The sequence below is a fragment of the Misgurnus anguillicaudatus genome, chromosome 15 (genome assembly GCF_027580225.2).
Source record: "Misgurnus anguillicaudatus chromosome 15, ASM2758022v2, whole genome shotgun sequence".
NCBI classification, from domain to species: Eukaryota; Metazoa; Chordata; class Actinopteri; order Cypriniformes; family Cobitidae; genus Misgurnus; species Misgurnus anguillicaudatus.
This window is the reverse complement of record NC_073351.2, coordinates 24,739,778-24,764,622: the sequence shown is the minus strand read 5'-3', so window position 1 is coordinate 24,764,622 and position 24,845 is coordinate 24,739,778. Positions and strand designations below refer to the sequence as shown.

At 38.5% G+C, this 24,845-nt stretch overlaps 1 protein-coding gene across 1 annotated transcript in view; it reads right to left on the bottom strand.

Annotated features, from left to right (window-relative positions):
• zfpm1 (zinc finger protein, FOG family member 1) overlaps positions 1-24,845 on the bottom strand; it is an 81,901-nt gene that overhangs the window by 5,106 nt on the left and 51,950 nt on the right. Inside the window, exons 4-8 of the mRNA XM_055174097.2 lie at positions 17,291-17,427; positions 5,123-5,225; positions 4,830-5,048; positions 1,629-1,859; positions 1,316-1,543 (exon numbers count right to left, since the gene is read on the bottom strand). Of these exons, the coding sequence (XP_055030072.2) occupies positions 1,316-1,543; positions 1,629-1,859; positions 4,830-5,048; positions 5,123-5,225; positions 17,291-17,427 (918 nt within the window). The remainder of the gene's footprint in view (positions 1-1,315; positions 1,544-1,628; positions 1,860-4,829; positions 5,049-5,122; positions 5,226-17,290; positions 17,428-24,845) is intronic.

Below are 24,845 nucleotides of genomic sequence, written 5' to 3'. Positions count from 1 at the left end.
TTTAAACTGCATTAAATCTGTTACGTGTTGGGGTCCATTAAAGTTCATTAAAATAAGAAAAATCCTGGAATGTTTTCCTCAAAAAACATAATTTCTTCTCGACTGAACAAAGAAAGACACCAACATCCCGGACGACATGGTGGTGAGCAAACCATCTGGACCCTTTTAAAGAAAATTGAATAATCCTTTAATGTTTATTCCAAACATAATGCCTTATACTTGGGAATGGCAACATATGAGGTGTTTCTCGGGGGTAATAGTACATAATTTTAAATCAAAAGAGATGTGATTTACATATCAGTTTCCATTGCAGTTTTGTGAAATACACCTCTTTCAAAATGCCTCAAAAAGCACCTCATGTGCCTGTAAAAAGTTTTTTGTGATGTTTGGGAGTTTTTGTGAAATTGATGCGTTTCCATTGGCTGTATTTTCAATTTGCAATTTCAATTTGCGCAATTTAAAGGGAAATGGAACGTAATGTAAAAGAGATTAGGTGAATAGATTTGAATAAGATAAGAGTTTCAGTAACAGGATATAACCTTGATATAATCTATCATTTCTCTATATTTGCATTTTACATCTACACGTTTGATCAATGCTTTTATTTAAAGTGACTTACAGTGCATATAAGCTATTTTATCAATGCTGGGAATCAAACCCACAACCTTTGGCCTTTCACAATGCGTCACCAATTGAGCTACATGATCACCCACTCATCAGCACTGTACGTGTTGAACTACAGTACACATAACCATGAGTCAAAACTTTAGACAAACTGACTGCAAATGTAAGTTTATTGTGAGATGTTTTCCTTCCACTCCTTAAATAGTTTTTAAGGCATTTTTTACATTATTAACATTAATCTTTTGTCGCTAAGGCACCTCGAAAGTAGCATAGCAAAAATACCTTGTCTAAAAAGAGACATGTTAAATGTCCTAAACGAAGGTGGCGTGATGAGTTTCTAGTAACTAATAATTTGTCTGTCCTCTGTAAATGCTAAATTGTTGCATAACGCAGCAGCAGCCAATGAAAACATATTTGAAAGTTAATATAGTGAAGCATTACTTTGGACCAAAGAGATCTCACTGCGGACAGGGCAGAAATAAAATCAGATATCCATTTATGGAAAAATATTAGATTTTTGTCCGGCCTAGTTACACCGAAATGCCAGAATTTATATAAACAGAGAAAAAACAAGTTTATACAGTGAATATAATATAAGCATTACATTTCAAGACTAACCAATATAAATGAAGTACTAAAATAAAGGATTAAGTCTAATCCCCCTCGGGTAAAGTAGCAGAAGTGCAGATACCTGTGGCCAGAGGGATTTTGGGCGAGTACACCTCACTGTGAGACCCAGGCTGGCAAACCATATGGCTCGTGACCAGGTGGGTGTACAGGATGTCTCGTGTGGTGGAGATGAAACCACAGCCGTGACACACGCCGTTCAGCGAGTCCGTGTGGACCTTTAAGTGCCGCTCGCAGTTTGCTTTTGTGGTAAAAGCCGACAGGCAAATCAAACACACAAATGGGCGCTCTCCTGAAATACACACATTAGCACACACGATCATTTACCAAAGAAGCTTCATTAAAGCATCATTAAAATTCATAGGGGGATGTCTCACCGCTATGAGTTCTCATATGGATCTCCAAAGAGCTGGCACTGGGGCAGCTTTTGTTGCATTGTGGGAAGGGACACATCCTTTCATTAGGGTATGCGTCTTTAGGCTTGTCCTGTGGTGGAGAGGCCGCGGTCTGCTGCTTCTGCCGACTCGCGCAGTAGTACATGAGATGGGCCTGAAGATTTCTCTCACTTCTGTACCAGATCCCACAGTCTTTGCATGGGAAAATATCTTCTGCACACGCACAAAATACAACCAATCAGAACAAAAGCAACAGGCAGCCCACAACTGATTATCTTTTGAAGATTAAAAGAGTTCATGGAGAGGATGTTTAGAGGATATCCGCTCATGGTGAAAGCATCATTTCTTGTTCTAAGTGAGTGCTGGTAAACATTGGAGTTTGCAGTGTACGACTATAAACAAACTTTGGTTAATTGGAAAGGTTATACTTGACTAACACTGCGTCTTGCATTGACAAGTGCAGCATGCAAAGATGATCACAATCGTTTTCTGATATCATATGCTATGCAGTGTATTCTAACTGATATATTACACTGCAAAAAATAATTTTCAAGAAAAAAAATCTTAGTATTTTTGTCTTGTTTTCAGTAAAAAAAATGACTAAAAATTCTTAAATAAAAATGCTTTTTCTTGAAGAACAAAACAACCCAAGAAAATAAGTCTAGTTTTTAAACCAGAAATATCACATTTAAAGGGGACAGAGAATGAAAAAAACATTTTTACCTTGTCTTTGCTGAATAATGGTAGTCTACCCGCATTCACGAACATACAAAAAGTGCTAGACATGCTTTACATCTCAGTCTCATAGAAATTCCTCTTTTAGAAATGTCAGCCAGAAAACGGCCCAATCTGAAAAACTGATGCTTATGACATCACAGGCATCTCACTGCCCCTCCACTTTAAAATAATTGGCTACATTTTTTGAGTGGCAGCAAAGTCAGCCAATCAGTAATGAGATTACAAGTTAAGCCAGTAGGGGGAGCCAAATATGTGCAAAACCACTTGTTTAAAATCCCCCACCCTAATAGAGCTATCTGAGAGAGGTTTTTAGGAAGCTTCTAAGGCATTACAGACCCCCCCCAAAAAAATTGGTCTTCGTGTTACATCACAGAACAAGGATAAATACCCCGTTCAATCATTCTATGTCACCTTTAAGCAAAAAAACATAATTTTATGCATTGTGCATAAAACAAGCAAAAAAATCTGCCAATGGGGTAAGCAAAAGAATCTTTAAAAAACCACTAAATTCAAGAAAAATTCAAGAAAATATGCTTACCCCATTGGCAGATTTTTTTTTATTGTTTTATGCACAAAATCACATAAATGTGATATTTTTGGTCTAAAAACTAGACTTATTTTCTTGGGTCGTTTTGCTCATCAAGAAAAAGCATCTTAATTTAAGAATTTTTAGATATTTTTGCTGAGAACAAGACAAAAATGCTAAGAATTTTTTTTCTTGAAAATCATTTTTTTTGCAGTGTATTTCATGCATTTAATTATATGTGGGGTGATGTGTGATGTTTTATAATGCAACCATTGCATATACCACACAAACAATCACACAATCACACATCATCTCCACAGCAACGGGCACAGCGAGATTGTGAGGTGTCCGAGAGTGTGCGCATGTATGCGTAATCTGATGTCTGGACACATGTTAAACTGGATCTTTTTTAAACGGTCACAATTATCCCTTCCAACTATCACAGCTAAGCTTAGTCAGGCTGATTGTGTTTTAGCCTTATTTACAGTGATTATTCATGTGTTCATCATGGCATGACTGTGTCCACTCCCACTCCCCACACAGTTTAGCTTATGTGGTGGAGAGAACCTGCTGTATTGTACCAGCCAGTGAATATCCTACTGGTGTCTGAACTGACACCACACTACCATCTACTGGTGAAGAATCACAAATGACAAGCACAGCGAGAAACCACAAGGATGAAGTCACTATGCAACATTTGGATTTCATTGTGGTTTTCATTTAAAATTGTATACTGTAGTACAACATGCCAAAATAGTATGATTTCTTTTATGCAGATTAATAAAAAACTGAAAAGATGAGCAAATGATAACCGAATGATTATTTTTAGGTAAATTCTCCCTTACCAATAAATTAAGAGACAGGCAGACATAAGTCACAATACTTTTTATACACAGTGTTCCCACTCCAAGTCAAAAGTCAAATTCCCTGACCCAAATTCCAAAAAGCTGAATTTCCATCACCTATAGAGACAGAGCGCAGTCATGCTAATTTGAAAACCACGCCCACCAGGAGGAAAACAATCCAGCTATCTCTATTCACTTGGTATTACACAAGGCTGCTTCCTTGTCATTTCTGGCTAATAACAAAAAACAGAATAATGCCTAAAAGCTGCTGTGTGACACTGTGTACAGCTAACAAGCTAAAAAACATGCGAATACGTTTTTATAAGCTGTCGACCCCGAATACGAGCGTTTAAAGACACAAAAGTGGATCACCGACTACGTTTTCCTCCAGTGGGCGTAGTTTTAATAATAGTAGTACTATGAAAAGTTGCCTGTATCTACTTTTGTGTCTTTAAACGCTCATTTTTTGGGTTCGACAGCTTATAAAAACTTATTTTTGGGTTTTTGGCTTGGTAGCTGTACATCCTGTCACACAGCAGCTTTTGGGCATTATTCAGATTTTTGTTATGACAACTAGGCAGCCTCTCGCAATACAAAGTCAATAGAGAGGGATGGATTGTTTTCCCCCCGGTGGGCGTGGTTTTCAGGTTATGACGCGTTGCGCTCTGTCTCTATGTCTGGGATGCCATGAGCTTGGATAATGTAGTGTACACCACGAGTTTATAAAAACCATCGGAGTCTTGGACCTGGAAACAGAATTCCTTACTTCACAAGTTAACAAGCGGATTACATTTTAATAAATTAAAAATTACATTTAAAGCAGCAAACAAGTCCCTGATATTCAATGACTTGGACAAAAAAATATAAAATTCCCTGACTTTCAGTGTCTGGAATAGACCTTTTAAAATTCCATGATCGGTGAGAACCCTGAATACAACATTTCATTACGCTTAACAATTTATGCTTTATATACAAATGTGTCCGAGCACTCTGCATCACAAACGTGAACATACTAAGAAAAACCAGCAGAAAAATGTAAAGGCATGTTGTGTTTATCCGCACGCCGTGACTCACTGTTAACAACAGCAGTTGCTAAGATGGCAGCCATGCCAGCCTGTTGTGGGAGGAGCTGAATCTCCGAGTGCAGTGCAGCGGGATACGCTGGCTCCTCCTTCACCCGCACGCTGGATGTCTGAACAGCCTTCGACTGATCCGCATGGGCGCGGGACAGTGTTGCCACAAGTGCATCTCCACTGGGCAGCTCCTGTGTTAGCTTACAGAATAATGCACCTCCTGTAAAATAAACAGGCATTGTTAGTTTCTATCTAATAGTTGTGAGACACCTGTGAGAGGTTTTGGTGCATTACCCTGACTGTAGATGGTGCAGTTTGATTCGGTGGTGCATGAGGTCACGGGTATCCTCCTGAGCCAGCAGTCTGCCTCCACACACTCCAAGGACATTACAGAGCTCTACACAGAGAGAGAGAGAGAGAGAAATATAGTCAGCTTTGCAATAACAGTATAAATTAACACAGATTTAAGTCAGGACTAAATAAAAAAACTTTGAAGTAGATCTAGAATGGGTTTAGGTTACCAAAATAATATTTTCACCAAAATAAGTTTGTATCATGCAAATCTCCTCTCAACAGTGACTTAACACCATGTGATGTGGTTGGCATCTTTATTTTTCAGTAAGACCACATAATCCATTCATATCGTTGTGCTTTTTGTACTTTTTAATCCATTCCTTCTGATAATGTGCCATTTAAAATCAACATTGCTCTTTGAAATTTGATATCATACAACAATAACAAGACTTGCTGACTAAAACATTATTTTTCAGTTTTCCAGACTTTATGATAATTTACGTTTTTAACATTTTTTTCACTTAATTAAAGAACACAGCACCCAATATAAATAGTGAGGATTTATTTTTGTAGAGTGATCTTGTTACAGGGATCTAATAAAACAAATAAAACAAAGCTATTGTGCCACAAGGGACAGAGCAGAGATGCCACGAGGAAGAAAAAGAAAGCCTCAGGCAAAGCACAATAACGGGTTGAAAAAAGATACAATGCGGGTAATATTGAGTGTTTTTCAACCTAACAGCTTGTTGAAAATTGACCTGCCCATACAAAAGCTTTAAAAGAGCTGTGTGGGTGATAACACAGAAGCAAGTGTTATAACATCTCAAATATCAGACATCAACAACATATAATGGTTGTACAATATTGGAAAATATACAACATGCGATAATTTGCTCAATAGGCTTTATGCCCAGCTGCACTACTTCAGCCAGCTCCTTGTTTTATGTCTGCCATTATTGGACAAACTGATTAATCCAGGTGTGTCTGATTATTGTTGTTGTGACTACTGAGGTCAGGCACACCTGGAATAATCAGTTTGTCCAATAATGGCAGACAGGAAACAAGGAGCTGGCTGAAGTTCAGGAAGTACATTTTAGTGATATTTTTGCTAAATATTATCAAACTGCCAGAATCTTATACCGGCCCGTGCTTAGTCAGGGGTCTCCAACCTTTTTGTGAGCAAGGGCTACCACAATGGATAAAACATTCTGGAGGGCTACATTTTTTAAATACTCAAAACTTCTTTGATTTACTTGTTGATTTTATTTTATTTGGTAAAAATAAGTAATAAATATTAAAATGTTTTGGTCTGCGGGCACCATGTTGGAGACCATTGGTTTAAATTATAATAAAATATAATTTAAACACTTTTACAAAATTTTAAACAACATACATTTCACATTCTTTCTGGGGAAAAGCATCACTCTCTCTCAATTCTCTTTTCTATCTGCATACATAACTTTTTAAAGTATTTTTAAATAACTAATAATAACTAATAAGTATTTTTTTAAAGTATTTTTAAAGTAATAAAAGTATTTAAAGTAAGTAATAATCATTGGATTGTTGCAAACTTTAGCTATCTGCACATTGCGATATACACATTTGTGATATCCCGATCATTTCGCTATATCTGTGCAACACATTAAATCAATTGCTGTAATCCACTTTCTCACTGCTCATAGACTTAGACTAAAAAAATACATGTAAGCACATAAATGAGTAGGTTAAAACAAAAAACAACAAGTTGAATTCATCTTCTATTATATAAATCCTTATCTAATTTTATTAGGCACTATATGTACTGTAGGAGAACTGAGAATAAGCTCTTTATCAGGATATAATTGCCTAAAAGTGATCTTGAAAAATCTTTCTTTTAAGTGCGTCTGAACCGATCCACTAGGTGGCAGCAGTTTAGTAGGGCCACTTCATTAATAGTCTCATGTTCGAGAAAACTGTCATGCTCCTTAACTAAGCCAGGTCAAAAACGCGCTTTTGAACTTGTCATCATCGACAACCTACTAAATGAACTGTAAAAGACAAGAGGAAAAAGGACATCAGTTTAAATGTGTAAAGGAGGATTAAAAGCCACCAGTTGTCGGGTTGAGAGGAAGAGATGGGCAGCAGAAGAGGACAGCTGAAGGGTTTCTTTCTAATTCTGTCTGTTCTTGCCTGAAGATACGGTCCGTATTGTATTTCATGGGGAACTAGTGCTGATAAGCAGATAGGGCTCCTTTTGTTTTAATTTGAAACCCAATGCTGGAGCCGTCTGTGGCATAAGTGCTGCGTGCTTCTGCTAATTTGTTTCAGACTCATTTAACGACTCGACTTTAAGCTTCACAAAAGCAGAGGGCAGCGTGGTGAGACCTCGCCTTTGACAAAACACTTCCAGACAAATGCTCGCTCTAATTAAACACACACACATATTGACGCACAGTCAGACTCGTACACGCAGATGCACACGGACGGTAAATGAAGATGTAAATGGTTGTATGACCCAGTATGAATTGTGAACAATAACAGGTTCATAGCGATCAAGGCGAACAGAGGGAGTCCATATCTCACCTGCTGAACAGAGGAAATCTGTAAGTGGTCAGGTGATCAGGTGCATCACACAAAATGAACCAATGTGATTAAACTGCATGGAGAGTTTGAGAATCTTAAATAAATCATAAAATGATGTTGCACATTGTCACTGTACTAAATAAATGCAGGTGATGTGTAACGCCACAGTCGGGTTTAACGTGGGTGGCAAAATGACAACAATAAGAAAGCTAGATGTAGAGAGTAACCTTGGTGTTGGTGAATATACCCCCCACTCCATCACATGCAGGAAACTAGGGTACTTTGAGAGTGCCGCTTTAAACCCTGTCGAGTGCACAGCTTTGAGGAACAGTCTAAGCCCTCGTCCAAGCCCTGCTCCTTCATGAATATTAATGACGACGGCCGCGCTTTAATCTGCCTGATCCCCACACTGCTGTCGCCGCCCTGATAGCGAATCTAATTATTTGGTTTGATATTAACCAGCAGCCACCCCCCATACTCCTTACCCATGCACGCCGTCAGGAAAATAGGTAGATGCACCTTTTTAAGACGAACGCACACTTGTGCATCACCATCGCACCGCAACACATTAAACACGCTCATGCGGTCTGGCTTTGTACGTGGCGTTATCACGTCCTCCTCTGACGCCGATAAAAGTTGAATGCAAATGATGTATTCAATGTCTCCCTTTGCAGGGGTGGAGAATCTGCAAAAAAAGCTTTTTCGCATAAGGACTGTATCTCAATGTGACCCTACAGTATGACCCTGATTTAAAGCCAAACAGGTTTACAAACCCAATTAAAACCAAATCAAATAGTCTGAACTCATCTGCTGGTCGCCAAAGGACAGGCAGCTCTTTGAAATCCTTTATGCATTTCTGAAATGTTCTTCATGCGTAAATGTTTAACATGAAAAAGGTATTAAACAGTGTGCAAATACAGTAAAACTGATGCCCATTATGATAGTGTGGAACAAGGTTTGATCAAACAAAGATGTTTGATCAAGATATAACAGCATTTGTTCTGTGAGGCAACACTTTCGAGAAGGAAAAACATCTGACTTGGGCTGAGCCCGACACCATATCATTATTTAAACAGGCATTCTTTAGGCATGTGTCTCAATCTGCACCCTAAAACTAAACATACACTAAATAGTGAACTAATAGTGCACTGAAATGCTACAATGCGAAAAAACAATGTGGGTTTTTTTTATGCCCAAATGACTCACAGCCCTCTAACATGCCATCATATTGCTAAGTTAATCTGTCGCATGTGAAGCTCAAACATTCATGTAACCCTGCTGCGGGCATCAGAAGAGTTTTTATGAAGGCGGATAAAGTTGGGTGGTCGTGCAATTGACGTCTCCCCTTTTGAACCGCTCTCACATTGTGTGTTTTCCGGGCCTGAGCCCAATCGAACCGCGCTCGAGCCCACCTCTGCAAGCAGGTGTGATCGCTTTGAACCGTGCCCGGGCACAGTTTGGTTATTGCGCTTGGGCACAGTTTGGTTAATAGCGCCCGGGCACAGTATAGAGTGATCACACTAGTCAAACGAACTAGGCTTTGGGGGTCAAACGCGCCTGGGCGTGGATTGGTTTGGATAGTGTGAGTGCGCCCTAAATAGTGAACTGCGAAACCGATGCAAACCTTGTAGTTAAAATTTCACAAACATACAACAATTCTGCAAAGACGACTATTTTATTGTATTATGTTGTATTACCGTAGGTTTACACCTGCTGCGTTTGAGGCGTCAAAATCGCGTCTACCGCGCCTAGTTTGCCGCTTGAACAGTTTGAGTGTACTCGCTTCATTTGTGTGTGAAAGCCACGCGTGAAATTCTAGTCATCGAAACATTCACACGGAAATTCGCGTCATGGGAGGGGCTTCTGCGACTCCGCTCGCTTTCTGTAATCGCGTCACTACTAAAGCAAGTACCTGATTGTTAACGCGGCGCGTTTTTCCGCCAAAAATAACATTTTCACAAGTTTGCCACGGCAACCCTCAATTCGCGCCATTTGCACGAACTAGATGTGTGAAAGAGGCGGAATCGTGGCTACTGCACAGGGCTAAACGCCTCATTTGCACCGCGAGACCTCCAGATGCGCGTCAACGTGTCTTCACAACGACTTAACATTGAAATCACTCGCGCTTGACGCCTCTACCGTGGCTGGTGTAAACGCAGCATTATGCATGCCAGGACAGTACATTGCAATGTTACTTTGTAAAGCAACACACTACATGCCTGCACACACATGCATTCTTCTACAGAGCGACAAATAGAAACAAGCAAAACGGCAAAACATCCACACTGTAAAAATTCCTTGTTGCGCTTAAATTCTTTAAAGTTTAATCAATTTGAAATTATAAATAATTTTCAACTTTTTTGACTAGCGAGTTACTACACTATAAAAATAAAGCTGAAATAACTTAAGCTAATTTAAATAAATTGTATAAATTGTAAATTTAAAGGATAACACCACCATTTTTCAATATTTTACTATGTTCTTACCTCAACTTTGATTAATTAATACATTCCTATCTTTATTTCAATGCGTACACTGTTAATCTTTGTACAGCGCGTCGTGATTGTGTTAGAATTTAGCCTAGCCCCATTCATTCCTATAAATCCAAACAGGGATGAATTTAGAAGCCACCAAACACTTCCGTGTTTTCCCTATTTAAAGACTGTTACATGAGTAGTTACAGTGGGGCAGAAAAGTATTTAGTCAACCACCAATTGTGCAGGTTCTCCCACTTGGAAAGATGAGAGAGGCCTGTGGTTTTCATCATGGGTGCACTTCAGCTGTGAGAGACAAAATGAGGAAAAAAATCCAGAAAATCACATTGTCTGATTTTTTGAGAGTTTGTTTGCAATTTATGGTGGAAAATAAGTATTTGGTCAATAACAAAAAAGCAAGATTTCTTTCTCTCACAGACCTGTAACTTCTTCTTTAAGAGGATCCTCTGTCCTCCACTTGTTACCTGTATTAATGGCACCTGTTTGAACTTGTTAGCAGTATAAAAGACACCTGTCCACAACCTAAAACAGTCAGAATGCAAACTCAACTATGGCCAAGACCAAAGAGCTGTCAAAGGACACCAGAAACAAAATTGTAGATCTGCACCAGGCTGGGAAGACTGAATCTGCAATAGGTAAGCAGCTTGGTGTGAAGAAATCAACTGTGAGAGCAATTATTAGAAAATGAAAGACATACAAGAACACTGATAATGTCCCTCGATCTGGGGCTCCACGCAAGATCTCATCCCGTAGAGTAAAAATTATCACCAGAATGGTGAGCAAAAATCCCAGAACCACACGGGGGAACCTAGTGAATGACCTGCAGAGAGCTGGGACCAAAGTAACAAAGGCTACCATCAGTAACACACTATGCAGCCAGGGACTCAATTCCTGCAGTGCCAGATGTGTCCACCTGCTTAAGCCAGTACCCGTCTGAAGTTTGCTAGAGAGCATTTGGATGATCCAGAAGAAGAGTGGGAGAATGTCATATGGTCAGATGAAACCAAAACATAACTTTTAGGTAGAAACTCAACTTCTTGTGTTTGGAGGAGAAAGATGCTGAGTTGCATTCAAAGAACACCATACCTACTGTGAAGCATGGGGGTGGAAACCTCATGCTTTGGGTCTGTTTTTTTGCAAAGGGACCAGGACAACTGATCCGAGTTAAGGAAAGAATGAATGGGGCCATGTATCGTGAGATTTTGACTCATAACCTCCTTTCGTCAGCAAGGGCATTGAAGATGAAACGTGGCTGGATCTTTCAGTATGGCAGTGATCCCAAACATACCGCCCGGGCAAAGAAGGAGTGGTTTCGTAAGAATAATTTCAAGGTCCTGGAGTGGCCTAGCCAGTCTCCAGATCTCAACCCCATAGAAAATCTTTGGAGGGAGTTGAAATTCCGTGTTGCCCAGCGACAGCCCCAAAACATCACTGCTCTAGAGGAGATCTGCATGGAGGAATGGGCCAAACTACCAGCAACAATATGTAAAAACCTTGTGGAGACTTACAGAAAACGTTTGATCTCTGTCATTGCCAACAAAGGGTATATAACAAAGTATTGACATAAACTTTTGTTATTGACCAAATACTTATTTTTCACCATCATTTACAAATAAATTCTAAAAAATCAGACAATGTGATTTTCTGGATTTTTTTTTCTCATTTTGTCTCTCATAGTTGACGTGTGCCTTTGACGGGGATTGCAGGCCTCTCTCATCTTTTTAGGTGTGAGAGCTTGAGCAATTGGTGGCTGACTAAATGCTTTTTTGCCCCACTGTAAACGAGTAAGTATGGTGACACAAAATAAAACTTTCATTTGGAACCATAGGAATGAATGGGGCTAGGCTAAATGCTAACACATTCACGAGGCGCTGTACAAAAATGTAAAGTGCACGCATTGGAAAAAAATAGGTATATATTAATTCATCTACATTGAGGTAAGAACATAGTAAAAAATTGAAAAACTGTGGTATTTTTCTTTAAGTGCAACAAGTATTTTTTTACAGTGTAGCAGTTCTGTTTAAACGGATAAGGTTTTAGTACAAGTGACCCTGGACTATAAAATGGCAAAAAAGGTTTGCGTTTTCTGGACCCCAAACCACCAAAACCACCATAGCCAAACCGCAAAAAACGTTCCAGTTTAATGTTGAAAATGTTGTCTAAACAGCCCTTAAATGCTCACAGGCATCATACTAGTCACTGAATTTATGTCCACTACAATACAATTTATGTTCACAACAACAGGGATACAGAATGGGATACAGGTTTTTTAAACTAAGGCACCCAATGTATGCTACTTCGGTACTTAGTGTTTCTCTCACTCACTTTCCCATTTTCTGCTTTTTACTTTGCCGTTATCTTCTTCTGTTCCTGTTTCACTATCTCTCCAACTTTATCCTTCTCCTCATCTGTCCATATCCCTCTTTTCATGCTCCGCCACACTCTTTGTCTCCATCTTCTTCCCACTATCTATTCCTCTCCATATCTCTCCACACACTCCTTTCTCACTTTCCATCCCCCTTGCTTTCGGTCCCTCTCTCTATCTGCTCTCCACAGGAAATGGTTTCTTTCCCAAAGGGGGGGGGGGTGAAATGGGGGTTCATACTGTCCCAAACAAAGAGGTCAGTGTGTGAATCCTCCAAAAATACAGAGAAGAAAAGGAAGAGCGATAACAATCAGAAACCTTCTCTCATCCGCTTCTCTCTCTCTCACACACATTCCCTTTTTTCTCCTCTACTTTTATTCATCTTTCTCTTTTTTTTCAGGTCTCACCCGCTCACACAGAACCAAGAGAACTGTGCACTCATGAACCCAAAACCTACCAAACATACTGTACTTCATTTACAACATGGCCTGATCTAAGACGTTTGGGTTTACCTGACCTCAATGGGAAACATTGGGACTCTTTTAACTTGGCAGGTAGTCAACACCGGTACATCCATATATACACACCCCTCAAAGAAAACCCCATCCAGGTGAGATGAGCGGCATGCAAATGACATGTAAAAATGGGAAACTGTGATACTTAAAACAGCGAGATAAGAAATTTGAAAATGAGGCACTCTTGGAAAGCGGGCTCCTGATCTGCCGGTGATCAGGTTTGGAGATAGAGAAAGCTTTCCTCTCTCTCTATTCACTCCGTCTTTCTTTTTCTCTACCATAAGCCTTTCGAATCCAAGTACATATGACAATCAGAGTCACAGGAACTCCTTCACCCAATATTCTGTGATCAGTTTCTCATCCTCATGTCTATTTAAACCTGTGACCATAGTGACAATGTCAAAAAGCACTATAAAATCAGTCCATATGCCCACCTAGTGACGAATGCATCAACAGCAGCCGCATTTGCTAGTCTATATGTGTGACCCTACCTTTAAGATAATATTTTTTATAAATATATAACATATAATATACTAACTTATCCTCCAACATCTCCATTAGATGTTCCAAGTCATCTGGGTGAATCTTGCGAAATTAGACTTATGAGGTGTCATTAAACATTTAAAAAAAAAGTAAATGCAAAGTAAGAGTATCAAAATAAGAAGCATACAGTTACAAACATCTCTTTGTGTACTATTTTGCACATGATTTTAAATTACATCATACAAACCAATTTTGTTTTTTGTTTTCACATTTAAGGGGAAAATTTTCATTACCGCAATGTGTCCATGAATGGATTTTGGTTCTTTGACATGGAAATATTTATAATAAAAAATCTAAAAAATAAAAAGCTTTAGTGCATGTTATACTATAAAAATTTACAGTAAAGAAACACATGGTATTTGGTGATCATTGGTAAATATAGAGACAATAATAAGGAATATAAATGTGTCCAAGAAAAATTTTCTCATCCTCCGCAACAATTTTCAATAATTGTTGTTTAAGCCCTCAAGAAACTAACATTTAAAAAATAATTTTTGGAAGGGACATACTTGACTGTGACACTCAATATGGCTACCAGGTAAACAGTTCTTATTTTTCTCTCCAGATAAAAGTACCTGGACAAATTTTTTAGTTCTCATTACCGAAACATGAGCATATATTTAATGTAAAATCATGTTGTGGTAATGATCATTTTTGATAATGATAATCTAAAAAAATTTAATAATTTTATTAGAAATATATTTAAAATCCTCTAAAAATAATGGTTATAGTAAGTTCAGACCTTAATCTTATATGTGCAAAAAAAATTGGCTTCAAGGGCTTTTTTTTTTTTTTTAAATCTGATGCTGGACACCTAAGTCTGGATTTCTACAACACGAGAGCAAAGCCGAGACCACAGAGAGGTCACAAGTGCCAACACCCCACACTTCCAGTTGGATTGCCATTTAAAGCCCTACTTGATTCCTCTTTTATCATTATGCAGACAATTAAGAAGAACAATAATTAAGGGTATTCATGCATTCCATTCAGGGAAAAGCATGTGTAGCGAGGGGAAGCTCTCCAAGATCATTCCACTGACAGATGTAGATAAACCAGAGATTTGAATAAGGGTAAACAAACCCCGCTGGAGCGAGAAAGAAGGGAGGAAAAGAGCGAGAGAAGATGAAGAGCGCTCACCTTGACGTGTCCTTTTAGGGTGGCACCCCCCCACCCAAAAAAAAAAGTGGGACGGAGAGCAGTGGGTGGCGGGGCTTATCGGAGCAGTTCTCCTGAAGAGATTATTGGGGGATTAGTTGGGACGCTTGTTCCTAAAACATGATGAAAAGGCGTTCGGTGCATGATAACGCTTTGAACTCCCCACCCGCCACCATTGCGGCTTCGGGCGGTGTACTGCGAAATAACAGGAGAATCACAAGTGGAAAGAACAATAGCAATGCAGAAGAGGGAGCCGTTCTGCATTTGTATCCAGCGAGACCCAAAAAACAACCAACGTCAGATAACAAAGTACATCCCTCTGTTAATCTTCTGACCTCTCGCTTATGTGCCCTGATCAAAAGCACTTAAACACTTGTACGCAGTTGTTTCTGTTGGAGTGTACATAGTTAATCTACTTCAAGTACCAAAAATGGGCATTTTAAATAAAAAATATGATAACAATTTTTAGTAAGTCCATTTCAAGTCACTGAGGAAAAGCACAGATGTGACAGGACAGACCCTGACGCCCAGTGACCCCAACAGTTCCAGACTCTCTGGAGGATGTGGAGGGACGACGAGAGATGCCATAGGAATGTGAGATTCGACACGCTATCTCCACCAGATACACACTCCTTCAACCAGGAGATAGCGGAGCGAGAGCAAACGCGATAGAATGCGAATGTGAAAGTTCTGAGCCGAAAATCATCAACAAAGCCCTGCCTCGATAACGAGATTTTTCTTTTTAAAAAGCGGGCGAGAGAGAGAGAGAGAGAGGAAGGGTGAGAGAGAGAGATTAGGAGGAGGTGAAGGAAAGGTACAGGGAGGGGTGGGGCCTTTCAAATTCTCATAATATATGAAATCTTAGAAATGAGAGCCTATCAAGTAGAAATCAATCACTGGGGTTTGTTGTCCAGGAGGATGGCGCCACGCTGAGATAAAAGAGAAGCGTCCGTCTGGGGAGTGGGGGGTGCAGTCTTGTCCAGAAATGGTCGAGGGGAAAAAGATGACACTCACTCAAAACATAAACCGCCATTTTTTTCGCACACCCACGCTTCTATGGATTATTTCTTACTTTGAATCATTTAGAAACCAGACGACCAACTTATTTATCTTCAATTTGATAGGTTAGCCAAGGAGGGATGGGTGATAAACAGCGATGTTGCCAACACTACACTTTCACTTCTACGCACACACTCAAATAAGTTTATAATGAATGAAGATAGCTGTCGTTTCGAAACTATACCGACATTTTGTGAGCATCCATCTTCTGTGGAAATCAGCCAAGCTAGGAACTAAGCTTGTGTGTAAAAGCGTACGGTTCTGTGTGTTAGTCAGCGTTATCTCTGAAATGTTTGAGAACATGGCCTGAGCCAGGAAACCTCTCCCAGAGCTGACATCACATGATCAGATGGACCAACAGCACATGACAGAAGAAAGATCATGGTCTTCCTGATTTCACTGTGAAACACAAAGCCCTTACACAAGTGTAGTGACTGTGCTGACCTCTATGCAATTACCTATATCATGATAGTAAATGTTAACATTAAAGGATTAGTCTATTTTCTTAAAAAAAATCCAGATAATTTACTCACCACTATGTCATCCAAAATGATGTCTTTCTTTGTTCAGTCGAGAAGAAATTATGTTTTTTAAGGAAAACATTTCAGGATTTTAATGGACCCCAACACGTAACAGTTTTAATGCAGTTTAAAATTGCAGCTTCAACGGACTCCAAACGATCTCAAACGAGGCACAAGGGTCTTATCCAGTGAAACGATTGTCATTTTTTACAAGAAAAATAAAAAATATGCACTTTTAAACCAAAACTTCTCGTCTTTCTCCGGTCATGTGACGTGCCAGGGCGACCTCACACAATACGTCATCACGTCAAGAGGTCACGGAGGATGTATGCGAAACTACGCCCCAGTGTATACAAGTGTGGAGAAAGAGGACCGTTTCAACGTTGTTGTATGTGGAGTGATACTAATTTACGTCTTTGTGTCAGTTTATTGTTCAAAATGGTCCGCAAATGTGCGTTTCATATATGTAACACGTGACCTTTCCATGGCATTACGCATTACGTGAGGTCGCGCTGGCGTGTCACAAGACCGAAGATAGACGGGAAGTTGTGGTTTAAAGTGCATATTTTTTATTTTTCTTGTCAAAAATGACAATCGTTTCGCTAGATAAGACCCTTATGCCTCGTTTGGGATCGTTTAGAGTCCTTTGATACTCTGTTGAAACTGCAATTTTAAACTGTTACGTGTTGGTGTCCATTAAAATGAGAAAAATCCTGGAATATTTTCCTCAAAAAACATTATTTCTTCTCGACTGAACAAAGAAAGACATCATGGTGGTGAGTAAATTATCTGGATTTTTTTTTTAAGAAAATGGACTAATCCTTTAAGAATGATAAAAAGAGTACACTTCCATAAACGTCAAATGGGTGTACTACTGTATTATACACAGATGTTATCGGATGATAATACCATGATGGTATAATATCTTTAGTTTTGGGTTGTTGACCTCTTACCTCACTGGTGACTCCTCCATCAGTGGGCTCCTCTGATTGGATGCTGCCAGAAAATGGACCCCAAACAGTGTCAACCGGCAGATCCCTGAGGGCCAGGACCTTGAGGTCATCAGCAGCCCCACTTAGCATAAGATCATCTGTTTAAATACAGACACAAAGATAGAGAGAGAGTGTGTGTTAATACAGTGTTAAAACATATCTGAACAAGCATTTAAACCGATTAGCAGATGATTTTAAATCTAAACATCATAATTCTGCAGATAACTTATAAAATAAATGCTTATGTTACAGACATGATTGATAGCACAAATTGTGCATCTTGTCGAAAAGAGGCGACTTGCGAATGTGACCTTGCCTGTGAAAACCCTGCCAAAAGTAATTATTTTTGATTCACTGTTTTCTACATAAAATCATTTTACATAACATAAACAACATTCTGTGAAAATATAATTCATGAGTAAGATCATGTCAAAGATTGCAATCAATGCTTGAAATCAAACTTAATCTCATTAGATTATAAGATGTTGGCATGAATTTATTAGGCATGACGACATTTTACTCTGTGAATTAATAAATGAGTCTAAAAATCCTATTTTTTACATTAAAGCATCCACCTAGCAACCACCTGTCCAGCATCAGCACCACTAGAGGGAGTTTGATGCTCACGAGCACCGGCGCTGCCCCAAAACATGGAGAACTTTTGTACTTCCTATGAGCGATAAGAAGAACAACTATGGAAGTCAAGGCTTTGGTGAGTCACAAACGCAGGCCTGACAGGAACAAACACAAGCTTCACAAATAAAGATAGAGACACAGCTGACACAAAGCCGCGTAACAAGTAATGCACTCTGTGAAAGTGGCAGCAGTTAGCAGCAATTGACCTGTGATGGTGCTACAGCCGGTTCCTGCATCCCCATCCCTGCCTAACCCCCCAGCCTCGCTTTTGGGGGTCGGGCTAAAGTGCCACGGCGATAAGAGTGTTTGTCTAACACTCTCCATGTCAAAACACTCATCTATCTTCTCTATATCTATCCCCACCAGAGAACAACAGACAGACGCTGATAAAATGGCTTTCCCACAGCCAAGACGTGGAGCGGGGGAGGGCGAGAGGGCAATGAGAGAGTTAGAGAGAGAGAGAATAGGTGGAATGGGAGAGCTCATATGCTGGATAGAAACCTTGAGAATTAAAAAGACTAAAAAAGATAAGCAAAAATTCTGAAATGCCGAAAATTGCTGTCATATCTCATGTTAAATGTTTAGTCCGTGGTGGGTCAGGTTTGGCATTAGTAAGAAGATGCTGGGCTTTTATCAGTGGTCTGAGGGTTATAGTGTCATTCTTCTATGTTCTCTAATCTAAGATGGGCATCAGAACCCACACTGACCGCTCACATGACCTGATCTTATCAGTACACAAGCCATTACTATGACCAACTCTATGTGCCTCTGGTGTAACTCCTTCATGAGCAATTTCTACACTATCTGTTGAGATACATTTCTGTTTGGCAGATAGTGACTGCCAACAGGTAAGTCTTTGAAGGTAAAATGTCAGATGCTTCGACAAGAAAACAACAAAGTCTTACTAAAATCTTATGGATAAATCTTACTAAAACATGCAGAGATTACATTTCACTGCAAAATCAAAGGAAAAATATTTTGCATAAAGAACTAATATGCCTAATATAGGACTATTAGGATTTAATGTGCTTCAATGTCCTTGAATTTAATTTTTCTTATCATTCTCAAAGCTAATCCTTAACAGATTCCAACTAGAAATACAGTATTTCATATATATTACTCTCATACACTATGTGACCTTGCTTGTGAAAACCCAGGTAAAGTAGTTTTTTGGGATTTACTGTTTTCTACATAAAATCATTTAATGTAAAAAACCTTATCTGAAAATATAATCTTGATATCTTTAATATTGACTGTGATGCTCCTAATCTTATAGATTATATGACTTCACATTTCACAGACAATGTCACATCTTTTTTTATTTATGTCTAAAAAATAAAAGACGTATATGCAAATTATATCCCTTTCCATCAAGCTAAATTGTTTTCAGGGCTTGGTGGACAATTCAAATCCCAGTCATCTCCATGAAGTCCCTTCTGTCACTGCCCTTGTATTGAGCGGTAGCAAATCCCATACTATAAGAAAAAGAGAAAGAAAGGCAGAGGGAAAAAGATGGAAAAAACAAGAAAGAAAGAGAAAGAAATGGAAAAAAAGAAAGAAAAAATGAAGAATAGAAAGAAAGAAAGATAGAAGGAAAGAAAGAAAGGAAGGCAGGGTGAAAAATGAAGTAACTAAATAAATAAATAAAGGAAGGAAGAAAAATAAGGAAAGACAAAATAAAGAATGTAGAAAAAGGTGGAAAGAAAAAGAAAAAAGTATATAAATGTTTAAAGAATGGTAGAAAAACAGGTGGAAACAAAGAAAGAACAAAAGAAAAGGAGGAAAAAAGGAAAGAAGAAAAGAAAAAAGAAGAAAAGAAAGAAAGAAAGGCAGGTTGAAAAAAGGAATTAAATAAATAAATAAAAGGTGGAAAGAAAGGAAGGACGAAAGAAAGAATGTAAAAAAGGTGGATAGAAAAAGATGAAAATGTAAATAAATGTTTAAAGAAGTGTAGAAAAACAGGTGGAAAGAAAGAATGAAGAATAGAAAGAAAGACAAAAAGAAAGACAGAAAGAAAGAAAGAAAGAAGAAAATAGAAAGAACGAAAAATAGAAAGAAAGAAAGAAAGAAAGAAAGAAAGAAAAAAGGAAAAAAGAAAGAATGAAGAATGTAGAAAAAGGTGAAAAGAAAAAGAAAAAAGTACATAAATGTTTAAAGAAGGGTAGAAAAACAGAAACAAAGAAAGAACGAAAGAAAAGGAGGAAAGAAGAAAAGAAAAAAGAAGTAAAGAAAGAAAGAAAGGCAGGTTGGAAAAATGAATTAAATAAATAAATAAAGGTGGAACGAAAGGAAGGACGAAAGAAAGAATGTAGAAAAAGGTGGATAGAAAAAGATGAGAATGTATTTAAATGTTTAAAGAAGTGTAGAAAAACAGGTGGAAAGAAAGAATGAAGAATAGAAAGAAAGAAAGAATGAAGAAATGAAGAAAGAAAGAAAGAAAGAAAATAGAAAGAATGAAAAATAGAAAGAAAGTAAGAAAGAAAGGGTGAAAAAAGGAAATAAATAAATAAATATATAAATGAATGAAGGTGGAAAAAAGGAAGAACGGTTAGAAACAGGTGGAAGAACATAAAGAAAGAAAGAAAAAAGAAAGAAAGGGTAGAATATAGGGCAGATGAAATTAAATGAAACACATATAAGAAATAAAGAAGCATAGCTGTCCACAAACCAATGTTTGGTAAACAGCCTAAAGGCAACACAAATCACTCCATCACTGTAGTTATACTCACAGTTATCACAGTCACACACTTCCACTGAGAGAAGATTGACTTTAACTCAGCTAAACCCATCAAAATAAACCGGCACCATCTGACATTTCTGTCTTGTATTTGGAGTGTACTGTATACTGTATTTGCACATCCGTTCTGCCATCACGCATGTTGACAGTAGTTTTTCAGAAATACGTTTTGAAAGAACATACCAGTTCTTTTAGTCCAAGTTATTTAGAGTCAGTAAGAGACATGCTGGTGGTTATAAAAACAGATCCACCAGCAAAATTTATTTTATGACACCTCCAGTGAAGAGTGATTTCGCTAATGGGCTGTGGCTCTTACCATTTTCCTCTGGGACAACTGACACAAACACTTACTGCAGACATTATTATGTACACACAGAAATCACAAAATCACTGACAACACACTCTGAAAATACACCTAATATCAGTCCTGAACGTAATAAAGCTGTGCATATTTATATACAACAACAATACGGCAGAATGAGTTCATCTTTAGATGAAGAAATGAGTTTTCCTCATGCAGTTACTCCTGCTTAGGATTTCACGGCTCTTTGGGCTTCTCTATCAGGACTAATTGATTTTTAAAAAGACTATTGTTGATATCAAATGAGCAGATCGCTCCGCGGCCATTGATTTTTTGACACAGTACAACAGGAAATCTTTATCAGAGGCACACTACGACCCTACGCTAATAGGTGGGGCTTAACCTCTGCTGAATGACAAATCCTACACTTTCCCAAACCATACACGGTGGGAGAAGAGCGTATGCATGGTCCCAGTGTGTCACAGTATATCTGTGTAATATGCAATGGTTTATGGAGCCCATCAGTAGCACTCAACAATCCACACACACATAGTCCTTTATACTGCAGCTCAACTCACCAAAACATCCGTCAGTCAAGGAGTTCAGTACAAATTTCTAGGATACGCATCACATATTCAGTGCGGCATCATTTCCATTTTACCCTTCTTTTGCTGGGTGGAGATAAGACACCTGCGTTGGCACTCTCATCAGATGAGCTTCAAGAGAACTTTATCATTGACATTTACTAGTGTTTACACAACTAATTTCTCTTAACTGTACTTCTGAACTTTTATCTGACCAACACAAGGCCCGGAGAAGAGCAGATGCCAAACAGCAAATATGCAAAGGGATAGCAAAGGCGAACTATGCTCAAATGGAAAGCATTCCACGGCGCTCCAAAGATGTGCCTTTGAAGACACCCGCCTGGAGAAACAAATAAATACAAAATGTATGTTAAAGTCCACCATGGAGAGAAAAATAAAGTAAAAGTAAAGGCAAAAAAGACGAGGAAAGATAAAATGCAAGCTTGATGGGTACCACAGAAAGTACATTTAAATATAAATATTATTTAGTACTAGGGGGACTGTCATTAAAAATTCTGTCATCATTTATTCACCCTCGTGTTGTTTCAAGCCTGTATGAGTTTATTCATTCTGTTAAACATAAAAGAATATATTTTTTTTATGATGGTACCCATTGACTTCCATAGTATTTGTTTTTCCTACGATGAAAGTCAATGGGAACTTACCATCATTTATCAAAATATAATCTTTTGTGTTTAACAGAATTAAGAAATTTAGGTTTAAAGCAACGTGAGGGTGAGTAGATTATGACATATTTTTTATTTTCAGGTGAACTATCCCTTTAAATACTAAGACCAAGGACTCCAAAAATTTAAAAAAGTTAAAAGAGCTACAGTACTGTCAAAACTAGCAAAACCAACTGTTATATAATCAGATGATAAACTTTACTAAATAATTACACCTCAGCCTTTCTGAAGTGTCTATTAACCTAAACCAACAGGGGGCGACAGGTGCAGTTAAACTTTGACAACAAAACAAAGGTACAAACATCTAAAACCCTTGTATGGTACACTTCCCTCAGATTTGTTTAAGTGACATAAAATGTGGAACATTATATATTTATTTATTTATATATTAATAAAAAATAATTAAAGATAATCATTTCAATATTTAATATCTATAAATCTATCTATAAATTAATAATATTTATTTATTTAAAGGTGCAGTGTGTAAATTTAGTGGTGTTGGTGCGAATTGCAACCAATGGCTCAGTCCACTGCTATTCTCTCGCTTTTGAAACGCCACCACCGGAAAAAATGTCATCGACGGAGACAAATTAGTAAAAAAGTTTGTCTGTAAAGGGTTTCTGTAGAAACATGGCGGCACAAAATGGCGACTTCCACGTAAGGGGACCCTCGGTGTATGTAGATAAAAACATTCTCAGGGTAATAAACACATAATGGTTCATTATTAAAAGGTCTTTATACACCCATGATAATATAGTTTTGTATATTATTTAGCATTTCTGTCAAGAGATCCTTTTTAAAATTATGCTTAAGAAGAATGTCCTATTTTAGTATTAAATATACATTTAAATGTTTTTGGTTAGGAAACCATATAGATGCCCTAAAATCTTTCCTAAGACTCTAGGCCCGAGCTTACATGTGTGCGTTTTCTCCATTTCCCCGTCTTCCACCATCGTTACCCTTTCACAAATTGAAAGTGAGGACCTTCCAGAAACTCGTCCTGATAATCGCACATAAATTAATTAGAAAATGTTTCTTGACATTCTCGCTGCATAGACAAGGGAAAAGACTCCGGGAAAAGCCATCAAATTAATTGTACGGTATGTGACTTCGATAATTAATTCAATAATTATTTCATGTCTACTTTAGCAACTCCTTCTGGCTGCGAAAGGGACATTTTGATGATAGCAGAATAAGGATTTAGATTCCGAAAAGAAAATATGAGAAATTATGCAGAAATGCTGCGCTGTGAGAAGTTCGACATTAAAAATAACGTGACTGCGTAAGCTGGGTTTGAAAGTCAAATCTGAATCTGAACCCGGAAACAAAGTTTAAGGATCATATAAAATTGAATTTAAATATGTGCATTGTAAAAAAAAGTATACAGGTGTATTTTAAAAACAAAAATTGAAATAGGAAACTGTCTATAAAAAATTAATTAAGGAAATAAACTTAAAACTAAACAAATATTTAATCCAAGAGTCAATATTAATCCATAGCAACTGACATGGCACAATGCCTCTTTCCTGCTTTCACCGTTTACAGTGCTGCTTCTCACATAATGTATCTTGTTTAAAGGATTTTTACTAGAAAAAAATTATATGTTGTGGTGTTCAAATGCAAACGCAAGAAGCACACGGAGAACAAACAATAAGGGAAGTTTTAAAGAGAAATAAAGTGAACGGCATGCGAGTGCCTGGCGGAGGAGAGATAGAGGGCAGGAGGAAAGACAAACCGAAATGCGGGCTAGAGAGAGACAGGAAGCGGCAGCACAGCACAGGCATCTGATAGGGCTGGTAATCGGCGTGGCGTTGTCCCGGCTGCAGACGCCAGTTTGGGCCACATGGAGCAGCTGGAGAGATATCAGCAGAGCTCTGCAGTGAGAAATGTTCCTCTAGATTAAACCCCACACCTCTCAATCATCAACAGAGGAAGAGAATGACAGACAGTAAGGGAAGAGTATGTTCTTAATTACAGATAAATGGCCCTTCCTACACAGTCAATCATCATTGCATTGTCGTTCGGTTACGGGGCCGTTCGCACGTGACGATTCTCCAAAACATAAATTGTTTCCCGTGTGACGTACACGAGGTTGCCGTTGCGCTCCGTTTAACCGCAAGTGTGGGACGAATGTCCCGCAGCCCACTGTGTGAAATAAAGTTCCAGCATTCTGCAGGTGTGTGTGGGACGCGTGCCAAGAAAAAAAATGTAACAAAGAAAACGTGCAGAATCAGTGAAAAAAAAACACAAAGACTTTTTGTTATTGTTAACTTACACTATCAACCTCAACTGAAATGAGTCATACAGCATCAGATAATTAGATTCTTGGAAAAACAACAGAGCTTTTGCTTCTCAGTTCTTTGAAAGACGTTCAATAAGCACGCATGCCGAAACGGGCAAGCGGGCAATGAAAGTGATGCGAATTCCCACACCAATTCGTGGAACACGCTGTGCTGGGATAACAGGGGTAACGCGGGGAAATGAGAGAGCAAGTTGGAGTGGAAGTTAACGGTCTGACGCGGCTCCCGCTCTGCTCGGCGTCTGATAACAGCTCCGCTTGAGTCCCTCACAG